Source organism: Choloepus didactylus, chromosome 4 (genome assembly GCF_015220235.1).
Source record: "Choloepus didactylus isolate mChoDid1 chromosome 4, mChoDid1.pri, whole genome shotgun sequence".
NCBI classification, from domain to species: Eukaryota; Metazoa; Chordata; class Mammalia; order Pilosa; family Megalonychidae; genus Choloepus; species Choloepus didactylus.
The window spans coordinates 100117823-100139862 of record NC_051310.1 but is presented as its reverse complement, the minus strand read 5'-3'; the positions used below and the strand labels follow the sequence as shown (position 1 = coordinate 100139862).

General features: G+C 39.0%; 2 protein-coding genes across 6 annotated transcripts in view; one reads left to right on the top strand and one right to left on the bottom strand.

Annotated features, from left to right (window-relative positions):
• IREB2 (iron responsive element binding protein 2) overlaps window positions 1-17503 on the bottom strand; it is a 73302-nt gene extending 55799 nt beyond the window's left edge. The window contains exons 1-2 of the mRNA XM_037833288.1: window positions 17397-17503; window positions 15816-15905 (exon numbers count right to left, since the gene is read on the bottom strand). Of these exons, the coding sequence (XP_037689216.1) occupies window positions 15816-15905; window positions 17397-17415 (109 nt within the window). The 5' untranslated portion in view covers window positions 17416-17503. The remainder of the gene's footprint in view (window positions 1-15815; window positions 15906-17396) is intronic.
• Window positions 17504-17652: 149 nt separating this feature from the next.
• Window positions 17653-22040, top strand: part of LOC119531718 — a 53789-nt gene continuing 49401 nt past the window's right edge. For all 5 annotated transcript variants that reach the window (XM_037833281.1, XM_037833285.1, XM_037833283.1 and 2 more), the window contains exon 1: window positions 17653-17822. In XM_037833281.1, coding sequence (XP_037689209.1) covers window positions 17813-17822 — 10 coding nt within the window. In that variant the 5' untranslated portion in view covers window positions 17653-17812. The remainder of the gene's footprint in view (window positions 17823-22040) is intronic.

Genomic DNA, 22040 nt, shown 5'->3' with positions numbered 1-22040 from the left:
AACCTGAAGACATCATGTTGGGTAAAATAAGCCAGACACAAAAAGACAGATATTGTATGATCTCACTGTTATGAAATAATTAGAATAAGCAAATTCAGTAGAGTCAGAAATTAGAATATAGGTTACCAGGGGGCAGAGGTAGTGGGGAGGGGTAAAGAATAGGATGTTAATGCTTAAATTGTACAGAGTTTCTATATGGGTTGATCATAATGTTTTGGTAATGGATAGTGATGATGGTAGCACAACACTATGAAAACAATTAACAGCACTGAATTATACATTTCAGTGTGGTTAAAAGGGGAAATTTTAGGTTGTATATGTTAGTAAAATAAAAATTAAAAAAAAAAAAAACAGGACTCTACAACACAGTGAACCCTACTGTAAATGATGGACTATAGTTAATAGTACAGTTATAATTCTTTCATGAATTGTAACAAATATACCATACTAATGCAAGGTGTTAGTAATTTTGTGGTATATAGGAATTCTGTATTTTATCCATGATTTTTCCGTAAACCTACAACTTCTCTAATTAAAAAAAAGGGGAATATAAGCTTTAGAAACAGAATTAAAGGGGTTCAAAATCTGGCTTTTAAAATTATCTATGATATGAAATTAATATTTATAAATAAAAATCCTTTGGTAAAAAAACTGGGGTTCTATAAGTCAGGGATCTATTCTGACACACAACCCTCAGGTGTCACCTGCCCTCTCAATATCACCCTGTAGAAATTGGAGCCTGGGAAACCTACATAAATGCTAATACTATGGATACTGCTTTGCTGTGGGTAATAAGCAGTCCATTGTCACTGATCAAGCAGTCTCATCTTCTGACAGCATCTGTGAAACTTTGGCAGGCTAACTGGTTAGCTGGCAAGGAGGGTAAAATCCTTGATCCTTTACAGTTTAACACTTTCTGGCAGCCCTGTTTTGGTTTCCTGGCTAGCTTCTATTTCTTTATTTGACTTTCAGGAGGCAGGGCAAGATGGAGGACTGGTGAGCTGTATGTTTTAGTTACTCCTCCAGGAAAGTAGGTAGAAAGCCAGGAACTGCGTGGACTGGACACCACAGAGCAATCTGACTTTGGGCATACTTCATACAACACTCATGAAAACGTGGAACTGCTGAGATCAGCGAAATCTGTAAGTTTTTGCGGCCAGGGGACCCGCGCCCCTCCCTGCCAGGCTCAGTCCCGTGGGAGGAGGGGCTATCAGCTCCGGGAAGGAGAAGGGAGAACTGCAGTGGCAGCCCTTATCGGAAACTCATTCTACTGATCCAAACTCCAACCATAGATAGACTGAGACCAGACACTAGAGAATATGAGAGCAGCCAGCCCAGCAGAGAGGAGACAGACATAGAAAAAAAACAGCACGAAAAACTCCAAAATAAAAGCGGAGGATTTTTGGAGTTCTGGTGAACATAGAAAGGGGAAGGGCAGAGCTCAGGCCCTCAGGCTCATATGCAAATCCCGAAGAAAAGCTGATCTCTCTGCCCTGTGGACCTTTCCTTAATGGCCCTAATTGCTTTGTCTCTTAGCATTTCAATAACCCATTAGATCTGTGAGGAGGGCCCCCCCCTTTTTTTTTTTAAATCCTTTTTTCTTTTTCTAAAACAATTACTCTAAGAAGCCCAATACAGAAAGCTTCAAAGACTTTCACATGTAGGAGTTCTTTCATATCTAAGCTCACTCTTCTCACTCCACATTGCCTTTCCTAAGGGATTTAATTTCTCCTATGGCTAAATTGTGACTACTTATACGCCTTTATTTCCAAAATGTTCTTCTGCAGTCCAGGTCTGTTTCTGAATTCCAGAACCATATGCTTAATTGTCTACTGAACATCTTTTTTTTTTTTTTTAACTTTATTTCTCAAAAAATTAAAAAACATCAAAAACCCCCCACAACATTTCAAACAAAACAAAGGATTAAGAAAAACAAATAACCTAAAATAACTACTTTGCTTCCAGCACGTTCCTACCATAGCCCAAGAAAATTAACAAACCATAATCAAGCAAAGGCATAAGAAAAACTAAATAATCTAAAACAACTACATTGAAGCTAATTTTTAAATGTAATATTTTTTTACTTTATCAAAAACAATTAAAAAAACAATTCAAACAAAACAAAACAAAGGAAGAAGAAAAACAAATAACCTAAAATAACTACATTGCTTCCAACACGTCCCTTCCATACCCAAGAAAATGTGTAAACAATAATCATTCCTGAGCATTCCCATAACATTGAGATTACCCTCAATAGCTTATCTGTTCTTATTAAATTATCGTTCCCCCTTCACTATTTGCTGTCTATCTCTAGGATCCCCTACATTCTACAATATAAAATATTTATTTTACATTTTTCACAGAGTTCACATTAGTGGTAACATATAATATCTCTTTTTGTGTCTGACTGTTTTCACTCAGCATTATGTCTTCAAGGTTCATCCATGTTGTCATATGTTTCATGACCTCATTCCTCCTTAATGCTGTGTAGTAGTCCATCATGTTGTACATACCACATTTTGTTTATCCACTCATCTGTTGAAGGACATTTGGATTGTTTCCATTTCTTGGCAATAGTGAATAATGCTGCTGAACCTGTTTTTGAATAGTGATATGTCCCCAAGCTCCTAGTATCCACACTGAACTGAGTGATTCCCCCACCCCACCCCCTATCAGTACCTCTTCTTACATTCTGTGGTGGTTTAAAGCTGTATGTACCCCAGAAAAACATGTCCTTAAATTTAATCCATTCCTGTGGGTGTAAACCCATTGTAAGTAGGAACTTTTGATGAAGTTACTTCAGTTAAAGAGTGTCCTACATCAATCAGGATGGGTCTTAAACCTATTATTGGAGTCCTTTATAAGAGAATGAAGTTCAGATATATAAAGACACAGGAAGCAAAAAGCTGAAATAGAACCCAGAAGAGAATAGACCAGGAGATGCTACCATGTAACAGAGGAACCAAGTATGATCAGCAGCCAGCTCCATAATGCCACAGTTTTGGGGGAAGAAGCATCACCTTGATGATGTCTTGATTTGAACATTTCCCGGCCTCAAAACTATGAGTAAATAAATCCCCACTGGCATCACCCTCAACACTTCACACATCTTTTGAATTTGTCTATTTCTATCACCACTATCACTAATCCAGTTCAAGCCATCATCATATCCTCTCACCTAGATTCTCTAGTTCATCTTTCCACCTCCACACTTGCTCCACACCAATGGTTTTCAAAGTGTGATCCATGGACTTCTGGAGGGCCCTTAAGATCCTTTGAAGGAGTCTGTATGTTTAAAACTACTTATATAATCATATTGAGGAATTATTTGCTTTTTTCACTTGTTGACATTTGACCTGACGGTACAGAAGCAATGGGGAATAAAGCTGCTGGCAACTTAGCAGGATTCAAGGCAGTGGCACCTAAGTGAACTAGTACTCATTTTGTTCATTATCACACAAAATGCCAGCTTCACATAAGAATATCCTTGATGACACAGAAAAAGTATTAGTTTTATTTAATCTCAGTTGCTGAGCTCATGTCTTTCTAATATCTTATGTGACAAAATGAAAAGCATATGTACAGCATTTCTGCTGAATACCAAAGTTCAATGATTGCTTGAGGAAAAGCACCTATGTAATTGAGTTGCAAGCTAAATTAGACGCTGTCTTCAAAGAGCGCCATTATCACTTAAAGAATAACTGATAAACTATGGCGATTCGAACTTGGGTATCTGGCAGACATTTTCTCAAAAATGAATGAAGCAAGTCTGTCAATTCAAAGAAAACTGTTATTGTTGTCAATGATAGAACTTGCATATTGAATTTGTATCCACCACCATACGCTAGAGAGTACCCCAATACTTAAAGACTTTCCTGTCAAGATTAGTGGTGACATCAACAAATGTGGGTTTTTAAATGTAAATATGTGTGTGTGTATATAATTGTATAATGAAATATGTTTACATTTGTAAAATCTCCCTAACTTGATGAATAGGTATTTTTTCAAAGACCAATGAATGTAATGAGCAGACAGTAGTGGGACTGGATAAAAATAGACATTTCACTGAAGAAGATAGATAGATAGTAAATAAGCACATGAAAAAATGTTCAACACCATTAGCACACATTAGCTATTAGAGAAACGAAAACTATAATCACAATCAGGAATCAACTGCACCTATCAGAATAGCTAAAATAAAAAACAGTGGCTACACCAAATGCTGATGAGAATGTGGAGAAATTAGGTCACTCATATACTGTTAGTGGGAATATAAAATGGTACAACTATTATAGAAAATAGTTTGGCAGTTTCTTAAAAAAACTCAACATGCAATTACCATCTGACCCAGCTATTGCACTTTTGGGCATTTATCCCAGAAAAATTAAAAATTATGTTTGCAAAGATCTGTACACAAATATCCCTTGAAGCTTTTTTTTTTTTTTTTTGTAACAGTCAAAATCTGGAAACAGCCAAACGTCCTTCAATGGAGAATGGCTAAACAAACTGTGGTATATCTGTACCATGGCAAACTACTCAGCAGTAAAAAGGAACAAACTCTTGATACGTGCAACACACTAATCCCAAGAGGTTACATATTATATGATTCCATTTATACAACATTCTTGAAATAACAAAATTATAGCGATGGACAACAGATCAGTGGTTGCCAGGATTTAGGGGTGGAGAAGGGATATGTGTGTAGGGAGGTTATAAAGGGGTACATAAGGGGCCCTTGTGGTAATGGAACAATTTTGTATCTTGGCTGTGGTGGTAGTTACATAAAGCTACATATGTGATATAACTGCAGAGGACTACATGCACACAAACACGAAAATGAGTGCATGTTTAAGTGGTAAAAGCGGAATAAACTGTATGGATTATGCCAAGGTCAATTTCCTGGTTTTGACATTGTACTACTTTATGTCAGATGTCAATATTGGTGGAGATGGGGTGAAGGGTGCATGGGATCTCCCTGCATATTTCTTTGCAGCTATCTGAATCTATAATTGAAAACAAAAGAAGACCAAAAATGCTACAAATTCCCGCAAAGGTAAAATAAAAGTGCATCAAAAGGGCAAGACAAACCAATGGATTCTAATGTAACAGAACAAGGAAAGTTTACTAATATGGTTTCAGATTCTAACACGGCAGATAATCTTTAAGAAACTACCACTTGCTGATCAAAAAAATATGCACAATTATCTTGAAATGTTATTAAAGTATGCTTCCATTCTGCAATTTCCACTGGAAATTGGAATTTCTGATTACATATCTGTGTGAGGCCAAATTGTTTTCATATTCTTCAACCAAAGTAACTTATCACAACAGATTAAATGCAGAATCAGACATGAGACTCAGCTATCCCCTATTATAACAGATACCAGAGATTTGCAAAAAAACACAGAATGCCACTTTTCTCACTTTTTTGTTTTCAGTTATTTTTCATAATTACATTATTTACACTAACAGTAATTTATTAATGTTATTTAAAAACAAATTAATATATATTTAAATGTTTTCCAAAAATCAATAGGCATAACCTACAACAAGAACTTTTCGGGGTCCTCAATAATTTTTAAGAGTGTAAAGGGATCGTGAGACCGAAATGCCTAAGAATCACCGTTCCACACTACTACTTCACACAACAACCTAAGCAATCTTTGGTAAAAACACAAATCTGATCACATCATTCCCCTACTTAAATCACTTCAGTGACTTCCTATTACCCTTCTGTCCAAAATACTTAATATGGCCTACCAGGCCCTTGTGGCATGGTACTATTTCTTTGCACCATTCATCTCTACACTGCAACCAAATTGTCAGTGCTTTGAGTTCCTGGAACTCACCCTACATGGGGTCTCCTGTCTCTGGGCCTTTGCACAATGCTGTTCTCTCTGCCTGGAAATCCAGCCCCACAATCATTCCCCCTTTCACTTTCCTTCAGTTCTGCTTAGATGTCACTTCCTCAGAAAAACCTTCTTTGACCCTAAGAATAAGGTTCGGTCCCCATTATATACTTCCATAACTCAAATTTGTTCTTCACAGTGCTTGCAATCTGAAATTAGTCAGTAATTTAATGTCTAATCCTACCACTGCAACATAAGCTCCATGATGGCAGGGAATTTATCTATTTATCCACCACTGTGCAAATTTGTTGACTGACCTTGGACATACTGTTCTTTCTGATTGCAGTGTCCACCCATTTTCCATCAGTCGACCTAAAAATATCTGCTCATCCTTAAAAACTTGGCTCAGGCTCATCTGTTCTATAAACCCTTCCCCAATTCCCATGAAAACACATTCTGCTGTTACTGTAACCAGTACATATTTGTCAGTTATCAACTTCCTGCCTCTCAGATCCAAACGCACTCTTCAATATATACTCTGTGATAAACAATGGAATTTTTTTAAGTATTTCCCCTTTAAAGTGAGCATGATGTTAAACTTTCTCAGTAGAGGATACTGGAGGGATATTGCAGGAGGAAGATTTCCTCTCACTTCCAGCATTGGCCAGTTGACCATGTGGGTGTAAGGACATCCAGCGGAGTCTGCTGCCACCTAGACACAGCCCAGAATGTGGTCCTTCTGTAAACTTGCAGCCTGGTAACCTTTCCCCAGTTCTCTCAAAATGGGAACCAGCACTCCCATGCAGTGGCTGCATGCTCTGAAGTCCTCCTGCCCTGCCCTGCCAGTGCCTGGACTCCCTCTGCAAGCATCCATGTGGGCTGTGAGCAGCAGCCTATAGCCTGAAGAGTCACACATGGAGCTGCACCTCCTTCTATAGGCCCCTCATGGCCCATGTGCTGAAGGACTCCTGTCCCTGGCTGGCACCCAAACTCCCAATGCATACCTATACATGCAATGCATGCATGGTTGTGGATAGCTGGGTTGCACTCTGGAGCAACTCCAGACTAGTTCTGCCCTGGCCAAACCAGCAAACTTCTATGCTGACAGGCAGCATCATACTTTTCACAAGGAGGTCTGAAACCCCTTACAAGTTTTTCCTTCCTTGGCCAGTGCAGTACCAAATTGGATTTCTTTAGATCTTACAATCACTCATTTATCATAGTATTTTTTTTTATATTAAAACTTCCCTCGTTTAACCTACTACATGGTTTCTCCTGACTGAACCTAAGCTGCTACAACATACTAAAGCATAACTAAAAATTAACATATATTTTTCCATGTTTGTCACCACTACTACACTGTGTGCTTTCTTTAGGAGCAGGATGCTATCTTATTTATTCTACCAGAAACACAGACATACTCAATACATGTTAGCTGAATAAATTAAATAGTGTTGTGGAGAGTCTCATGCACCAAGTAGAAAACTGGACTAGATTACTTCTGCTTCTTCTAACTAGGAATTTCTAGAATTCTATGCATCTGGAAAGCTAATTCTCTAAGGACTGACAGTCAAAAAGACTTGTGAGAATTGAGACAAGCTGGTAACTTAAATTAGGAAAGCATGATAACTCATAGCTGAAATGAGTTGATAACAAAAGATATCATTTTGATCTATTACTAAGACGATCCAATAGGTAGTTAAAAACTCTAAAAAAAGATGCTGAGGTCTGCTATTTTATATGACAGACAGCTGATGAAAGGCATTCCCAGGCTTCCAGGGCCACAGACCCTACTATTCAAAGCTGAATGGCTGCTGCTAAGATTAGGCAATACAGTGGTACTGAAATACAAAGGTCACAAACTGCTGACTTGCAGACATGTTTTTTGACCTGCACAGAATTTTAACATTTTAAAATTTAATTTTAAAAATTAAACTTTTAAATGAAAATATCTAAAAACCAGAGATTTTTTCATGCGAAAATCCAAATTTCCTACTTTTCAAGATAAAAAATCAGAAATTTTTACAAAACCAATGTCACAATTCTGATGGAACAGAGTAGCACCTACTCCTTACATAGGATGTGCTCCCAGTTTGTCATGATTCCCAACAGTGCCACCTCACTTGTTTATGCTGCCTTGATGGTCCTTGTAAACAAGAGCTTAAAACCCCTGGTATAACAGTTTTACAAGCATAGGTGCTGAAATCACCGACTTTTGTTCCAAGTTTTTCCTCTACAACTTAGGAGATAATGGTACTTTGTAGTGGAAGCTTGGCCAAGTGGATAACAGAACCCGTATTATAGAACTGGATATAGTATGTACTCAACAAGTATTAACGATTTTATTACTGCCATTATTATTAAGCTGGAAAACAGAATAGTGCTGAGGGAAAAAAGAGCATTGGCCTTGAAATCAGAAGATATGGGTCTGAGACCAAGTTTCCTCACTTAGAAGATATGCAATCTTAGTCAAATTAGATTCTTAGCCTCAGTTTCTTCATCTGTATAAGGTAGAGATAAAACTATCTTCTCTGCCTACCATATAGTTATGTAGTGAAAATAAACAGATAAAAAAGGATTTGTTAATTATAAAAATGGAAAATTCCAGGTCTAAATAGTAGGTGAAGAAATCACCTATAGGGAGTATTGGTCTTAACTGGTTGGCAGGCAGGTTTGAAATAAACGAAATAGAACAGAGAAATACTCCAGACTGAAAGAAAGGGAAACACTCAGTAGTACTCTAGGCCCACCTGAAGCCCCAAAGAGGAACTCTTTGGAGACCAGACTAAGAAAACCAGGCTAGGGGATTAGAGCAAGAACCAGCTAGGGTGACTAAAGGGTAGAACTGAAAACCCTGCTCAAGATCAGGGACTTGGAGAAAAGATTATGAAGGCCCTGTACCCCACCAGACCTGGCAACAAGATTAACTTACACCTTTCTGGCTACAGTCAAGGTATTATTTCTGTTTCTAACCTCGACAAGGCTGGATGAGATCAATTTCCAAGAAAGGAATTTAATCTTGCTTTTTGTTTCTTTGTTTTGTTTGTTTGTTTTAATTTTAAAACAGAGTCAGTCTAACAGGCAAACAAACAAACAAACAAAAAAACGCGCCAGATTCCTGCTTCTTTAAGATATTTTTCACTTACTGAGGTTGAAAAAAAAAAAGAAAAATAATATTAATGAGTTACAGAAACACACCTTTTTTCACTCACTCATGGTAAGCATGTTAACTGGTATTATTTGCTAACATAAGAGACATTCTTCACAGTGCCTGTCCAAACTGCTATCCACGGAATGGACAGTCCTCAGCATCTTGCTAACTCCTTGGCCACAGTGTTGAAGCAAGAGCCAATCCCTTGGCAGGTCAATGACCAACAGTCTGGTGAGAAAAGATTCACTGGGGCAATTAGATTCATCTCTCAGGAATCTGCAATCAGGACACAGAGAGACTGAACCAGATAGGTGTTATAAGATAAACTAGGGACTGAGATTACCATTTGGAGCCATTTGCAAAGTGATTAAGCAGAGGAAGTTTGTGTGGAATGAAGTAGAAGCAGAAAAGTGGAGGGGAACAGAAATTCAAAAACATTAAGGGAAAAAATGAAGACCTTCCTCAAATCTGGTCCACTTTCTTGAGATATAACCACACTTCACCGACTGCTCTGTATCATTATGATAAATCCTTCTTTAACCTTGGCTAGTGAGTATCTGTTCCTTGCAACCCAAAGGGCCTAGTCTAGAACAGAAATGGGTGATCAAAAACAGGTGAAACCAGCAGATCCTTGGAGAAAATACGGAAGATTGGTATTTCTGGTTGTGCAAGGGATAGTGGAATCGTATTATGTGAAGGTAATCCTTAGAACTTTATGTAATGCATGTACACACTACAAGCAAAATATTTTATTGCTTGTCCTACCCACAGGCCTTTCCAGAGAACTTGCCCAGAGTCCCTGAAAGAGAAAAGATTAGAAAGCACAGATTCCTGTTCCACCCAGCAAGGAAACTGGACTTGCAATGGACACCTAACAAGCCCAGCAAAAACACATTAAAACAATTGGTGAAAAAGTCACCTAAAAAGACAGTCTTAACTAGCTGGTAAACAGTTAATGACCCACAAACAGTGGCCATATTGGGCATTATACAAAATGGATAAGTAAAGTGGACTGCCAAAATAGACTGCTATAGACATTAAAAAAAAAAAACAAAACCAACCAAACAACAAACAAAAAACAGGAATAAAGAGACCAGGCAGCATGTAAGTGACAGAGAGCAGCCCCTAGCTTAGAAGTTCTGGTTTCTATGAAGCCAAATTAGGTTTTCTTTGTTTTCTGATGTTTGGAAATTGCAACAACACTTTTTTTTTTTTTTTTTTTACTTGAGTGCTGGGATGAGTGAGTTTCTGTTCCTTATATTCAAGGGTGAAAAATGGAACAAACAGTACATAGTATAAGTAAAAAATAAAAGTATTTGTCTCCATAATTACACAGAATCTTGAACAGGGAGTGAGATATGGCTGGTTATACAGGTTAGCTTGAAGCCCCCGATACATCCCGAGTAATTTGGGCAGAGAATAAAAATGTATTTGTAAAACCCCCTTGAGGGACTGGAGAAAAACATGGAAATATTAAACTTCACCTCGGAAATTACTGTTATTCTCACAAGCACTGTGGACTATCAATTTAGAAGGCCAAGCCCTCAATCTTGGGGCTTGCCCTTATGAAGCTGATTACTGCAAAGGAGAGGCTTAGCCCTATTTATAATTGTGCCTAAGAGTCACCCCCAGAGAAGCTCTTTTGTTGCTCAGATGTGGCCTCTCTCTCTAAGCCGACTTGGCAAGTCGACTTGCTGCCCTCCCCACTATGTGGGACATGACTCCCAGGGGTGTTAATCTCCCTGGCAACATGGGAAACAACTCCCAGGGATGAGCCTGGACCCAGCATCATGGGAATGAGAAAGCCTTCTTGACCAAAAGGGGGAAGAAAAATGAAACAAAATAAAGTTTCAGTGGCTGAGAGATTTCAAATGGAGTTGAGAGGTCATTCTGGAGGTTATTCTTATGCATTATGTAGATATCACTTATCAGTCTTTAGTGTATTAGAATAGCTAGAAGGAAACACCTGAAACTGTTGAACTGCAATCTAGTAGCCTTGATTTCTGAAGAGGATTGTATAACTATATAGCTTACACAGTGTGACTGTGTGATTGTGAAAACCTTGTGGCTCACACTCTTTATCCAGTGTATGGACAGATGAATAAAAAAATAGGGACAAACTTAAATGAATAATAGGGGGATGGGATTGTTTGGGTGATCTTTTGTACTTTTATTTTTACGTTTTTTTTTAAAGTAATGAAAATATTCAAAAATTGATTGTGGTGATGAATGCACAACTATGTGATGGTACTGTGAACAAATGATTGTATACCTTGGATGACTGTATGGTATGTGAATATATCTCAATAAAATTGAATTTAAAAAAAGTATGTGTCTCGGGTGGGGGGCAGGGACACAGTTCTATATAATGATAATCTCTGATAATAACCTCAATATTAAAAGATCTGTTAACTAAACCATTATGTATTCAGACATGCAATACTGTGCATCCTTTAGAAGCTGTAGAAAAGTACAAGTATCCCTTTCTACTTGTACTTCAAACTCATGCTCCCTGGTTTAGAAACCAAATAGATTCAGATTCCAAGGGATACTTGCATTCAAGGACAAGGAAGGATGTTAATGATATAAGAAGTGAAAAAAGGTTGTAAAATATATATTGTATTTGTTAAAAATACCACATTCATATATATTTGTATATATGCATAAAAATGATACCATTTCCACACTGTATGCAATTTTCTTGTCTTTTTGTGGTTCTTAACCATGATCTGATTTCCAAAAAACAATAAAAAGTACCTTAAAAAAATTAAATAAAGATTTTCTTTCATAGACTATAAGGTAGGATTTGGATAACCACTTCCTGCCCTACTATAGAATTGAGAGACATTGTGGTTTAAAAAGATTACAAATGGTACAGCCAATGTGGAAAACAGTTTGGCAGTTCCTCAAAAAGTTAAACACAGAATTATCATATGCTCCAGTAATTCCTCTCCTAGGTATAAACCCCAAATAACTGAAAACAGGGAGCTGAACAGACACTTGTTGAACATACCAATGTTCACAGAAGCACCGTTCACCATTCAAAAAGTGGAAACCACCCAAAAGTTCATCAACAAATGAATGGATAAACAAAATGTATATACATACAATGGAATATTATTCAGACCTAAACAAGGAATGAGATTCTGATACATGCTACAACATGGACGAATCTCATGAAAACATGATGCTCAGTGAAATATGCCAGACACAAAGGATAAATATCATGTGATTCCATTCATAAGAATTATCTAAAATAGGCAAATTCATAGAAACAGAAAGTAGAGGTTACCTGGGGACCAAGAAGAGGGTAGAATGGGGAGCTATAGCTTAATGGGTATAGAGCTTATGTTTGGGGTGATGGAAAAGTTTTGGAAATAGATGGTGATAGCTGCACAACACTGTGAATGTAATTAATGCCACTGAACTGTACACTTCAAAGTGGTTAAAATGGTAAATTTTAAATTAAAAAAAATTTTTTTTAAAAGCAAGCAGCATAAATGCTTGGATTCTTCAGGAAAGAAAAAAGAAAGGATGAATGAGGTGACCTGAGAAAGAAAGAAGGGGGTCTGAGGGCTTTATACCAGCAAGAGGCCCTACTGCCCAATAACAACCAAGTCAACACATATGTTCCACTTAACCAGTCCAGTCTCTTCGTTATCTCCCCCCTCAGTCATTTTTCCATTATGTTATTCATTCTAATTCCCTAGGTATGGAGTGTCCTCCATCATACTCGATTTAACAGCAATTCAAACCTCAGTTTCTTCAGAAAGCAGTTTCTGACTATTCCAGTCGACGGTTAGCTCTCCCTTCCTTGGAAACAGGTACATTTTCAAATTCAAAGATCTACTTAAGATTACAAGGGGTGACAGTGTGATTGTGAAGACCTTGTGGATCACACCCCCTTTATCTAGTGTATGGATGAGTGGAGGAATGGGGATAAAAGCTAAAGGACAAATGGGGTGGGATGGGGGATGATTTGGGTGTTCTTTTTTCACTTTTATTTTTTATTCTTGTTCTAGGTCTTTCTGATGTAAGGAAAATGTTCAGAGATAGATTGTGGTGATGAACACATAACTATGTTATCATACTGTGGACAGTGGATTGTATATCATGGATGATTGTATGGTGTGTGAATGTATTTCAATAAAACTGAATTTAATAAACAAACAAACAAACAAAAAAGATCTACTTAAAAGGAGTCATTCAAAATCTGTACATTTGTAGACACTGCACTGGAGTGCCAAACTGGCTGCTCCAGAACGTTAAAAAGGCAAATCATAATGAGTGAAATCACATAAGGTCAAAATGTAATCCATGTGTATGATATGTCCTCTGGTAAAATGGCATGCTGAAAAGATTCTTGAATATTCACTTCCATAAAGATAATCTGAGTATAAATTTGAGAAGCTAAAAGATAAAATAGCAAAAGAAAAAAGCAAAAATCAAGTAATTTGTATTGTATTTACTAAGGCAAAATAAGGTTAGTGTGGCAGATAGTTTAGGCTGGAACATTCATTACCCATTCCCAACCACTTTAACCTTACTTTTCTCTACTTTAAATGCTGGAAAGCTAAACACTACATCTTTCAGCCTTCTTGGAGTTATCAGTGGCCAGTTGCATTTTGGCCAAGGAGATATAGGCAAAAGTCCCCAGGGAGGGCTTTTTTTATGCTTTGCCCTTCTAGCTGCCTGCAACATGGATGCAATGCCTGGAGACGCAGCAGCTACTTTTCAATCACAGCAATAAAAACAAAACAGAAAGAAAGAAGCCTGGGTCCTTCCTGACACTGGTGTCACAGTTCCAGTTTGCCCACATCCAGACTTCTTTTTATGTAAGAAAAATAAATCCCTATTTGTTAAAGTCACAGTACAGTGGGTTTTCAGTTCTTGCACCTCTTCCTGATATACTTAGCATGGAACTCAGAAGAGTGTTCTCAACTATGTTTCCTCCCCAACAGGTATGTGAGATAGAACACATTCTCTCCATTACCAATTACTCCCTGCAGCCATGATTCTCAACACCGCAGGCAGCAGAATGTGAAACGGGGCAGAGAGGACAGTGGCCCTGAACCTGGGTGACTACCAAAGCAATGTCTCCTTGTAAGCACAATTGAGAGGCCAATCTGGCCCCTCCATAAACGCCACAAAGATTTTTTGTTCTGATGCTAAACAAGCAAAATAACCTTCTAATCCAATTTGCTCTTTCTTTCAAAGTCAATTCTCTTAAATGTGATTCTCTCTCGAGTAACTACTATGAAATCAATTACCGAAACAATTATTAGTAACTTCTCACAACTTACACTCCAATAATCACTCTATAAAAGAATCAGTGTATTGGCCCCACCAAATAAAAACCAAATTTCTGTTTTGAAGGCATTTATAATTATACGTAGTGTACTATTGCAGTTATCATTGTTATAAAACTGGAGGTTATAAAAACCTCTGTTATGCACAGATACTCATGACAGCTTAGTTTCCAAAAGAGATAATTTAACTTTTACATTATTAATCATTCTCTTTTTATCCATATTAGAAGATCACTTGTTTTTGGTAGTTTCCTACTGATTCCCTGCATTTGGGAAATATAGACCATCTTCAAACAGGCATATTTACACAAATTATCCACAACAAAGTATTTGTACTCAATTTTCAAAACATCATCAAATATGATGTTTAAATTTGAGTTAAAAAAAATTCCAGACCAGAATCACTAGATATTTGGGAGGAGTAAAGGGAAACAGGAGATCTTTCTTACATACAATCAATTTAGCTGTTGCCTTTCCAAAATTAACTAAAACTCATCATCAGTGAAGGAATAAAATAAGTATGGATGAAAGTCATATGGCACTAAGAAAATGACAAAGATCTCATTAAAATAAACATAGCAATACAAGTCACTGCAACTAAGAATGTAAGGCAATGGTTATTGTGGTGAATTATTTTTAAACGTCAACTTAATTCCAAGACCAGGATCTTCTAAGATACTCCAAATATTTTAATCCTCTCACAATGCACAAGATAATACTGTTACTGGCATACTATCTAAAGAAAAAATCTAAAGAAAAACCACAAGAGCAATACTTTTCATTAAATAAATCAAGAAGAAAAGATTGACAAAAAGCTTCCACCAAAACTTGTTACAGTGGAGTTGGCAATTCAATTTATTTTTCATATAGTTTTCACAGAAGCTCACAAAGAAAATAATCACTCTTCCACACAGGTCTTCCCCTCATTGCCCGATTGACAAAAGTTATTCAACTGTCAACAAAATCAAGATTTCCTCCCATTGCTCTGGTGTTCAATGAAGTTTACTCTTCCAAAACCACAGATTGAAAGTTTGACCCTAATCAGGTGTTTGCAAGTATCTGCCAAAAGTGTCAGTGTGCAGGTTAGGGCAAACCATGCCCAGTATTAGAGTACAACTGAAATCTGATGGCCCTGTTGATGATTTCTATTCAAACGATAGCAGATAAAGAATATCTATGGGTACTGTTCATTTGAAAAATTAAAATACACATTTAATAGCTATAAAATATCATCGCTTAGGTTTTTTCTTTTTAATTGCATTAGCAGTTTCTTTGGAAAAAAATTTAAAATTTTTTTAAATGAGAAGTTAAGGTATAGGCCTAAAACTCCCTCCAGCAAAAGTTGTCTCAAGAGGAGTTTTTAAATGGTAGAGATATGTGTATAGAGATAGGTATGGCTGTTACAATATTGTGGAAACAAATTTAAAATTTCTTTGGCTCAACTTGACAAATGCATTTTTCTTACTAGAAATTAAACAAGTCCAAGAAAATGTAAAGCAACATTACCATACTTGGTGCCTCCAAGTTTAGGTACATTGAAGAACTTCTTATGTGAACTGTCATTTAATGTTTCAATAAGGTACTCAAAGGCGCATCCTGAAAAAAAAACAACACTTCTGTTAAACATAGCTACAAAGTATCTTATTCAAAATGAAGATACCTGGAAACCAACTTTGTCCAATAGAATTTTCTGTAATGGTGGAAATGTTCTACTTTTGCCTGTCCAATAAGGTAGCCATTAGCCCTATGAGGCAGCACTTGAAATGCAGCAAGAGTGACCGAGGAACTTTTCAATTTTATTTATTTTAACTAATTTAAATTTAATTAAATAGACACAGGAAGGTAGTGGCTACCATATTGTGCAGTATAGCTCCGAACCATAACTCCTGTCAAGTGAAAAGTGGTGAGACAATTAACTCTCCCCTGAAATACAGCAACAAAAAATACCTGTAAAGGGACAAGAATGACTTAAGTGATAAACAAGCATGTTTTGGGAAGACACAGTCTAAAAACTGAATAAGTACAAACAGAACAATTTAAAAACTCCACAATTATTTTAGAGTAATTAATTTTTTAAAAAGAACCAAGAGTTGGAGCATTCAACAACAGAGACAAAATCAAAAACAACACAAAACAAAACAAAACACCTTAGGTAAGACCTTAGTTACACCTTAACACTAAAGATAAAACGTGAACAACAAAATATCCGGGTAAATTGGGAGCTTTCCCTAGAAGAGACACCTCCTGGTTTTGTAGGAATTGAAGCCGAACTTGAAAGTCGGTGGCAAAGACCCAAGGGTCTCACCTGAATGCACCCCAGTTCCTAACGTTCTTTGGGGAGGTAGAGGGAAGACAGCCTTGAGGGAAAAGGAGCTTCAGATTTTTCGTGCAAACTCACTGTGGTGGGTGGGCAGGACCCTCAACATTGTTAGGGCCTTCATCCGGGATAAGACGAGATAAGCGAAACCCACCTTCAGAATGTAGTTTTTTTTCTTTTTTATAGAGGGAGAAGACAGGGGGTGAACTGGGGGGATGGACCGGGAGAGGAGACCCAGCGCTACCTTCCAGGCCCGACAACCAGCTGACGGATGTTCCGCCTTGACCGCCCCTCACTCGGCGCCCAGAGGCAAAAAAAAAAAAAAGAGGGGAACGAGGCTGGATAGCAGAATAAACAACTAGAGGCGTGGGGACCAAACGAAGAGACAGTGGCCCCTACCCTTATCGCCCACAAATGGGGGGCGCGGAGCGGAAGATGGTGGGCATCCTCCCGACCCTGGTGGTGAGGGGCGCCGAGAAGCCGCGGGCAGCCAGCAGTGTCCGCTGGGCTGAGGTAGGCGCGGGTCAAGGCCAGAGGCAGAGCGGACCGCCCCGGTGCGGTCGCGCTGGCGGGCAAGGGCGGCGAGGCCCGGCTGTCGCGGCCTCTGTGCAGAGTGCGGCCCAGCCAGCAGGCCCCGAGGGGAGCATGACCCAAGCCCCGAGGGCCCCGGGCGCCGACCGAGCGACTTGAGGCGAGAGAAGTAAAGAATCCTGCGCTCGGGCAGCCCGCGTCTCCGGCTGCCAGACCCAAGTCCGCGGCTTGAAACTGACCTGCACTTGGGACGTCCATTGCCGGAGACCATATTATCCCTGCGGGGAGGGGGCCGCGGGGGAAGAAAGGGTAGAAGGGCGGGGAATAAGGTGAAGAAGACAAGCGGACTGGCACTGAAGGAAGGAAGGAAGCAGGCTCGCGCAAACACCGCGAGAGCCACAAAGCCGGCCCCGGGTCTGAGCTCGCGGGATTTGCCGCCCAACTCCCGCGACATCTTCTGTCGTGGAAACAAAGAACCAGAAGGGGGCGGAGCTAGCTAAAAGGTGATTTCGTGCGCTGCTGCCGCTGTTCCTCTGAGTCCCGGCGGAGCGCTGGGAAAGCTGTATCACTGGCGTAACTAGCTTGTTCTGGGTAGCGATGCGTTACTCAGTTGTGGCCTCAAGTGTCCCTTCGGGGTTCTGAGGTCCAGCGACGTATGGTCCCCGGTGAGTACGTCCAGGGGTTCGGAATCGGAGCTCCTAGAAAGGTAGCCTAAGGAGAACCGCTGTTTCCTGACGTTAAAGCCTTATATGACCCTGTCATATATGTGTAGCCTACACGCGTCTGCTCAGGAAAGATTAGCGACACTGATCTGTCCCGTAGCAGGCGCTCAAATAATTGTCGAATGAATTAATTTTTCCTTACGCTCTGTAGTTTCAATCTTTCCTATTCTAGTAACTCCTTCCCAACAACAGTTAAACATGTTTAAGCTCCTCTCATCTTAAAAATACTCCCCTCCGCCTCAAGTCCCCATGTCCTCCACTATTTGCCGCCTTATCCCCGTTTGCAGCCAACTTTCCACAAAGAATTGCTTGCACTCGCTTTCCCCACCCCCCTCCAGTCTGGCTTCCACCCCCAGAAATGCCTCTGGCCAAGGTCAACTGTAACTTCACTTGCTAACCTCACATTTCTCAGTGCTTGCTCTACTTGCTCCCTTGCCCTTTATGGAGAAATACTCTTACGACAGCTGTTGTGACCCAGGCTCTACTTTTTTTCTCTTCCTAGCTTTAAGGGTGCCCTATCTCAGGCTCCTCTTCCTCTTCCTCTCCAGGGCTCTGACCTTGCATCTCCTTGCACTCTCCATTTTCCCCTGGCCCATCTCACCCTCTGCTTTGGCTTCGGTTATTAGTTATACGCTGATACGTCCCAGGCTATCTGCAACCCAAACCCATCTCCTAAGCCCAGGAATGTATATCTTAGTACCTGTTGGAGACCTCCACATCCTACAGACACCTCAGACTCAAAATCTCCAAAATTGAACTCAATGCTTTCTCCCTAAGACCTACTATTCCTTTTGTATTGCCTGTGTGGGTGAATGGCACCACCATCCACCGAGTTACGTAAGCCAGAAACCTACACGTTATCCCCGACTCCTTCACCTTCTTCAGTTAACTTTGACCCAAGCCCTGCCAATTCAAACCCCAATATGTTTCCTCTATTAATTCATCTTTCTTAGCATTTCCCTGCCACTATACCCAGGTCTAGATTTGGGCATTTCCTGTGTGGACAGTTGTGACAACTTTTTCCTCTTAACAACTCTAGAACGTGAGTACTATCATTATCTCCATTTCTCCAGGAGGAAATTGAAACTTAGAGGGGTTAACAGACCAAACACTACTCAGCTACCAAGTGAATGGGTCAAGATTAGAATTCAGTTCCATATGGCTGAAAACCCCACATGTTTAACTTCGTGATCTAGTACTTCATAGCTATTGTTTTTACCCTTTTGCACTTCGTGTTCCAGCTACACTTAACTTCTTTTAGGCAGAATCACTGCTCTGTGACCTCTGGAGTATCTCACATGCCATTCCCTCTTGGAACACTTGCTGTGCCCTGTCAGGCTAACACCTACTGATTCTTCAGGCCTCTGCTCATATGTTATTTCCCACAGGAGATCTTCACTGACTGCCCTCTCACCCTAAGTCTGGGTTGGGAAGGTGCTGAAATGCTTCCCTAACACCCTGTTTTCTATTAAAGCACTTTATTACACTTGACTATAGTTGCCTATTTAAAATATTACCTATATCTCAGTTAGATGCTTTTAATTAATTACGTGCAAACTTACCAACGGAATGCTGAACTAACAGTGGCTTAAACAACACAGACCTGCAATTATCTCACAGAACGAAGTCCACAGTAGGAAGTTCCAAAATTGATGCAACAGGTGAACTATGTAATCAAAGACCCGGGTTCACATGTTGTTTTTGTCCTATATTTCTCAGCCTTTTGGTTTTTGCTGCTTAGACTTACTGCCTCATAGTTTCAAGATGATTGCACCATACAGGTTTATGATGTCCTATAACTCCAAAAACACGAGGGAAGATGTTGCAAAGCACTTCCCTCTTTTATCAGAGAAGAAAATATTCCCCTAAAGATCATCAGCAGACCACTCATTGGTCAGAAATTAGACTGGTAGTCCTCAGCCCTTTCAAATCCAACATCTACTTTTTAAAACAAGTAATTTGTAACGTCTTCTTTACTATCCTGACATAAAATTCGTAGATAATATAACCTATACACAACAGTAAAAATCCACATGATGCCCTAATTGTAATATAAAGGAAAGTAATTTATTAGATGTTAATATATATTCCAATATGTAAGTACACAGGCATGTCTCAACTAGTAATTTAATGATGTTGTCAGATGTTTGCGTCTACTCATAATGAATATAGTTGACTATTCAATTGAATATAGCCAACACTCTATGTATTTTTGACATTTTCAGAATGTGGACTAAATGCACTTGTTATCCTGTGTAAATATACATATGTAATGAATGCATATATAAATATACATATGGGGGACATTTTGTAATACTTTGGCTGAGCTAAACTCTGCGAGAAGAAATGAGTCCATAGGCACTGATTTTGTAAGTCAGGGGGCTACTAAGGAAATGGTCTCAATGTGTCAGCTGATTGTAGGAAGGGAAACATAAACATAAGCAACAGAGGTTGTTCAGGGTTCCCTGACTGTGTGGATCTCAAACTTCATTAAACTGTGTGTAATAAATGGCCAGCTCAAATGGAGACCATAAAAATGTATTTGTTAGCTCAAGTATCATTGGAAGTTTTACCACCTTTGATGTGATTTTTTGAAATGGTGAAAAACTCTTGGTATAGTTCCAAACAGAATAAAATGCAACCGTCCCTATTTTTTACAAAATAGTTGTATTCCTTGAAAATTTAGTGAATATTAAAACCATACGCAAAATATTTTGCTTTTATTTGTAAATGGGGTTCTAGGCTCAGATAATTATAAGGAAATTTGTTGTTGTTGTTGTTATGTTCCTGTGTATGTGTTTACCTACCTGAATATTAGGCAGCACATTTAGTGAGGCAGGTTGGATGAGTCTTTATTATGTAGTTCTGTCCTGTGAAATGCAGGTAATTTAACATCCTGGGCTCCATCCACTAAATGCCAAAAGTTTTCTCACTCACTCCCCCAATGGTTACAACCAAAAATAAATATCCTCCAATTTCCCAAATGTCTTTTAGGGGGCAGTTCCATTTCCAGTGAGTTGTACTAACTTAAGATCTGTCATGATTTGTCCCCTGTGCCTGTAAACATTGTTTCTTTTCTAACAGATTTTGATGTATAATTCACATACTATGAAAATTCACTGATTTAAAAAAAAAATTCTAATTTGAGATAATTTTAGATTCATTTGTAAGAAATAATACAGAGGGAACCCACATGCCCTTCATCCAGTCTCCCCAACGGTAATAGTCTGCATAACTATAGTACAGTATCACAACCAGGATATTTACATTGTTGCAATCCTTTGACCTTATTCAGACGTCACCAGTTTTATATGTGCAGGCCGTGTGTGCATGTGTGTGTATTTAGTTCTATGTGATTTTTTTTCTTTTTCATTTTCAGTTTCTCTTTTTTTTTTTTATCATCATTTTATTGAGATATATTCACATACCACGCAGTCATACAAAACAAATCGTACTTTCGATTGTTTACAGTACCATTACATAGTTGTACATTCATCACCTAAATCAATCCCTGACACCTTCATTAGCACACACACAAAAATAACAAGAATAATAATTAGAGTGAAAAAGAGCAATTGAAGTAAAAAAGAACACTGGGTACCTTTGTCTGTTTGTTTCCTTCCCCTATTTTTCTACTCATCCATCCCTAAACTAGACAAAGTGGAGTGTGGTCCTTATGGCTTTCCCAATCCCATTGTCACCCCTCATAAGCTACATTTTTATACAACTGTCTTCGAGATTCATGGGTTCTGGATTGTAGTTTGATAGTTTCAGGTATCCACCACCAGCTACCCCAATTCTTTAGAACCTAAAAAGGGTTGTCTAAAGTGTGCGTAAGAGTGCCCTCCAGAGTGACCTCTCGGCTCGTTTTGGAATCTCTCTGCCACTGAAGCTTATTTCATTTCCTTTCACATCCCCCTTTTGGTCAAGAAGATGTTCTCCGTCCCACGATGCCGGGTCTACATTCCTCCCCAGGAGTCATATTCTACGTTGCCAGGGAGATTCACTCCCCTGGGTGTCTGATCCCACGTAGGGGGGAGGGCAGTGATTTCACCTTTCAAGTTGGCTTAGCCAGAGAGAGAGGGCCACATCTGAGCAACAAAGAGGCATTCAGGAGGAGACTCTTAGGCACAAATATAGGGAGGCCTAGCCTCTCCTTTG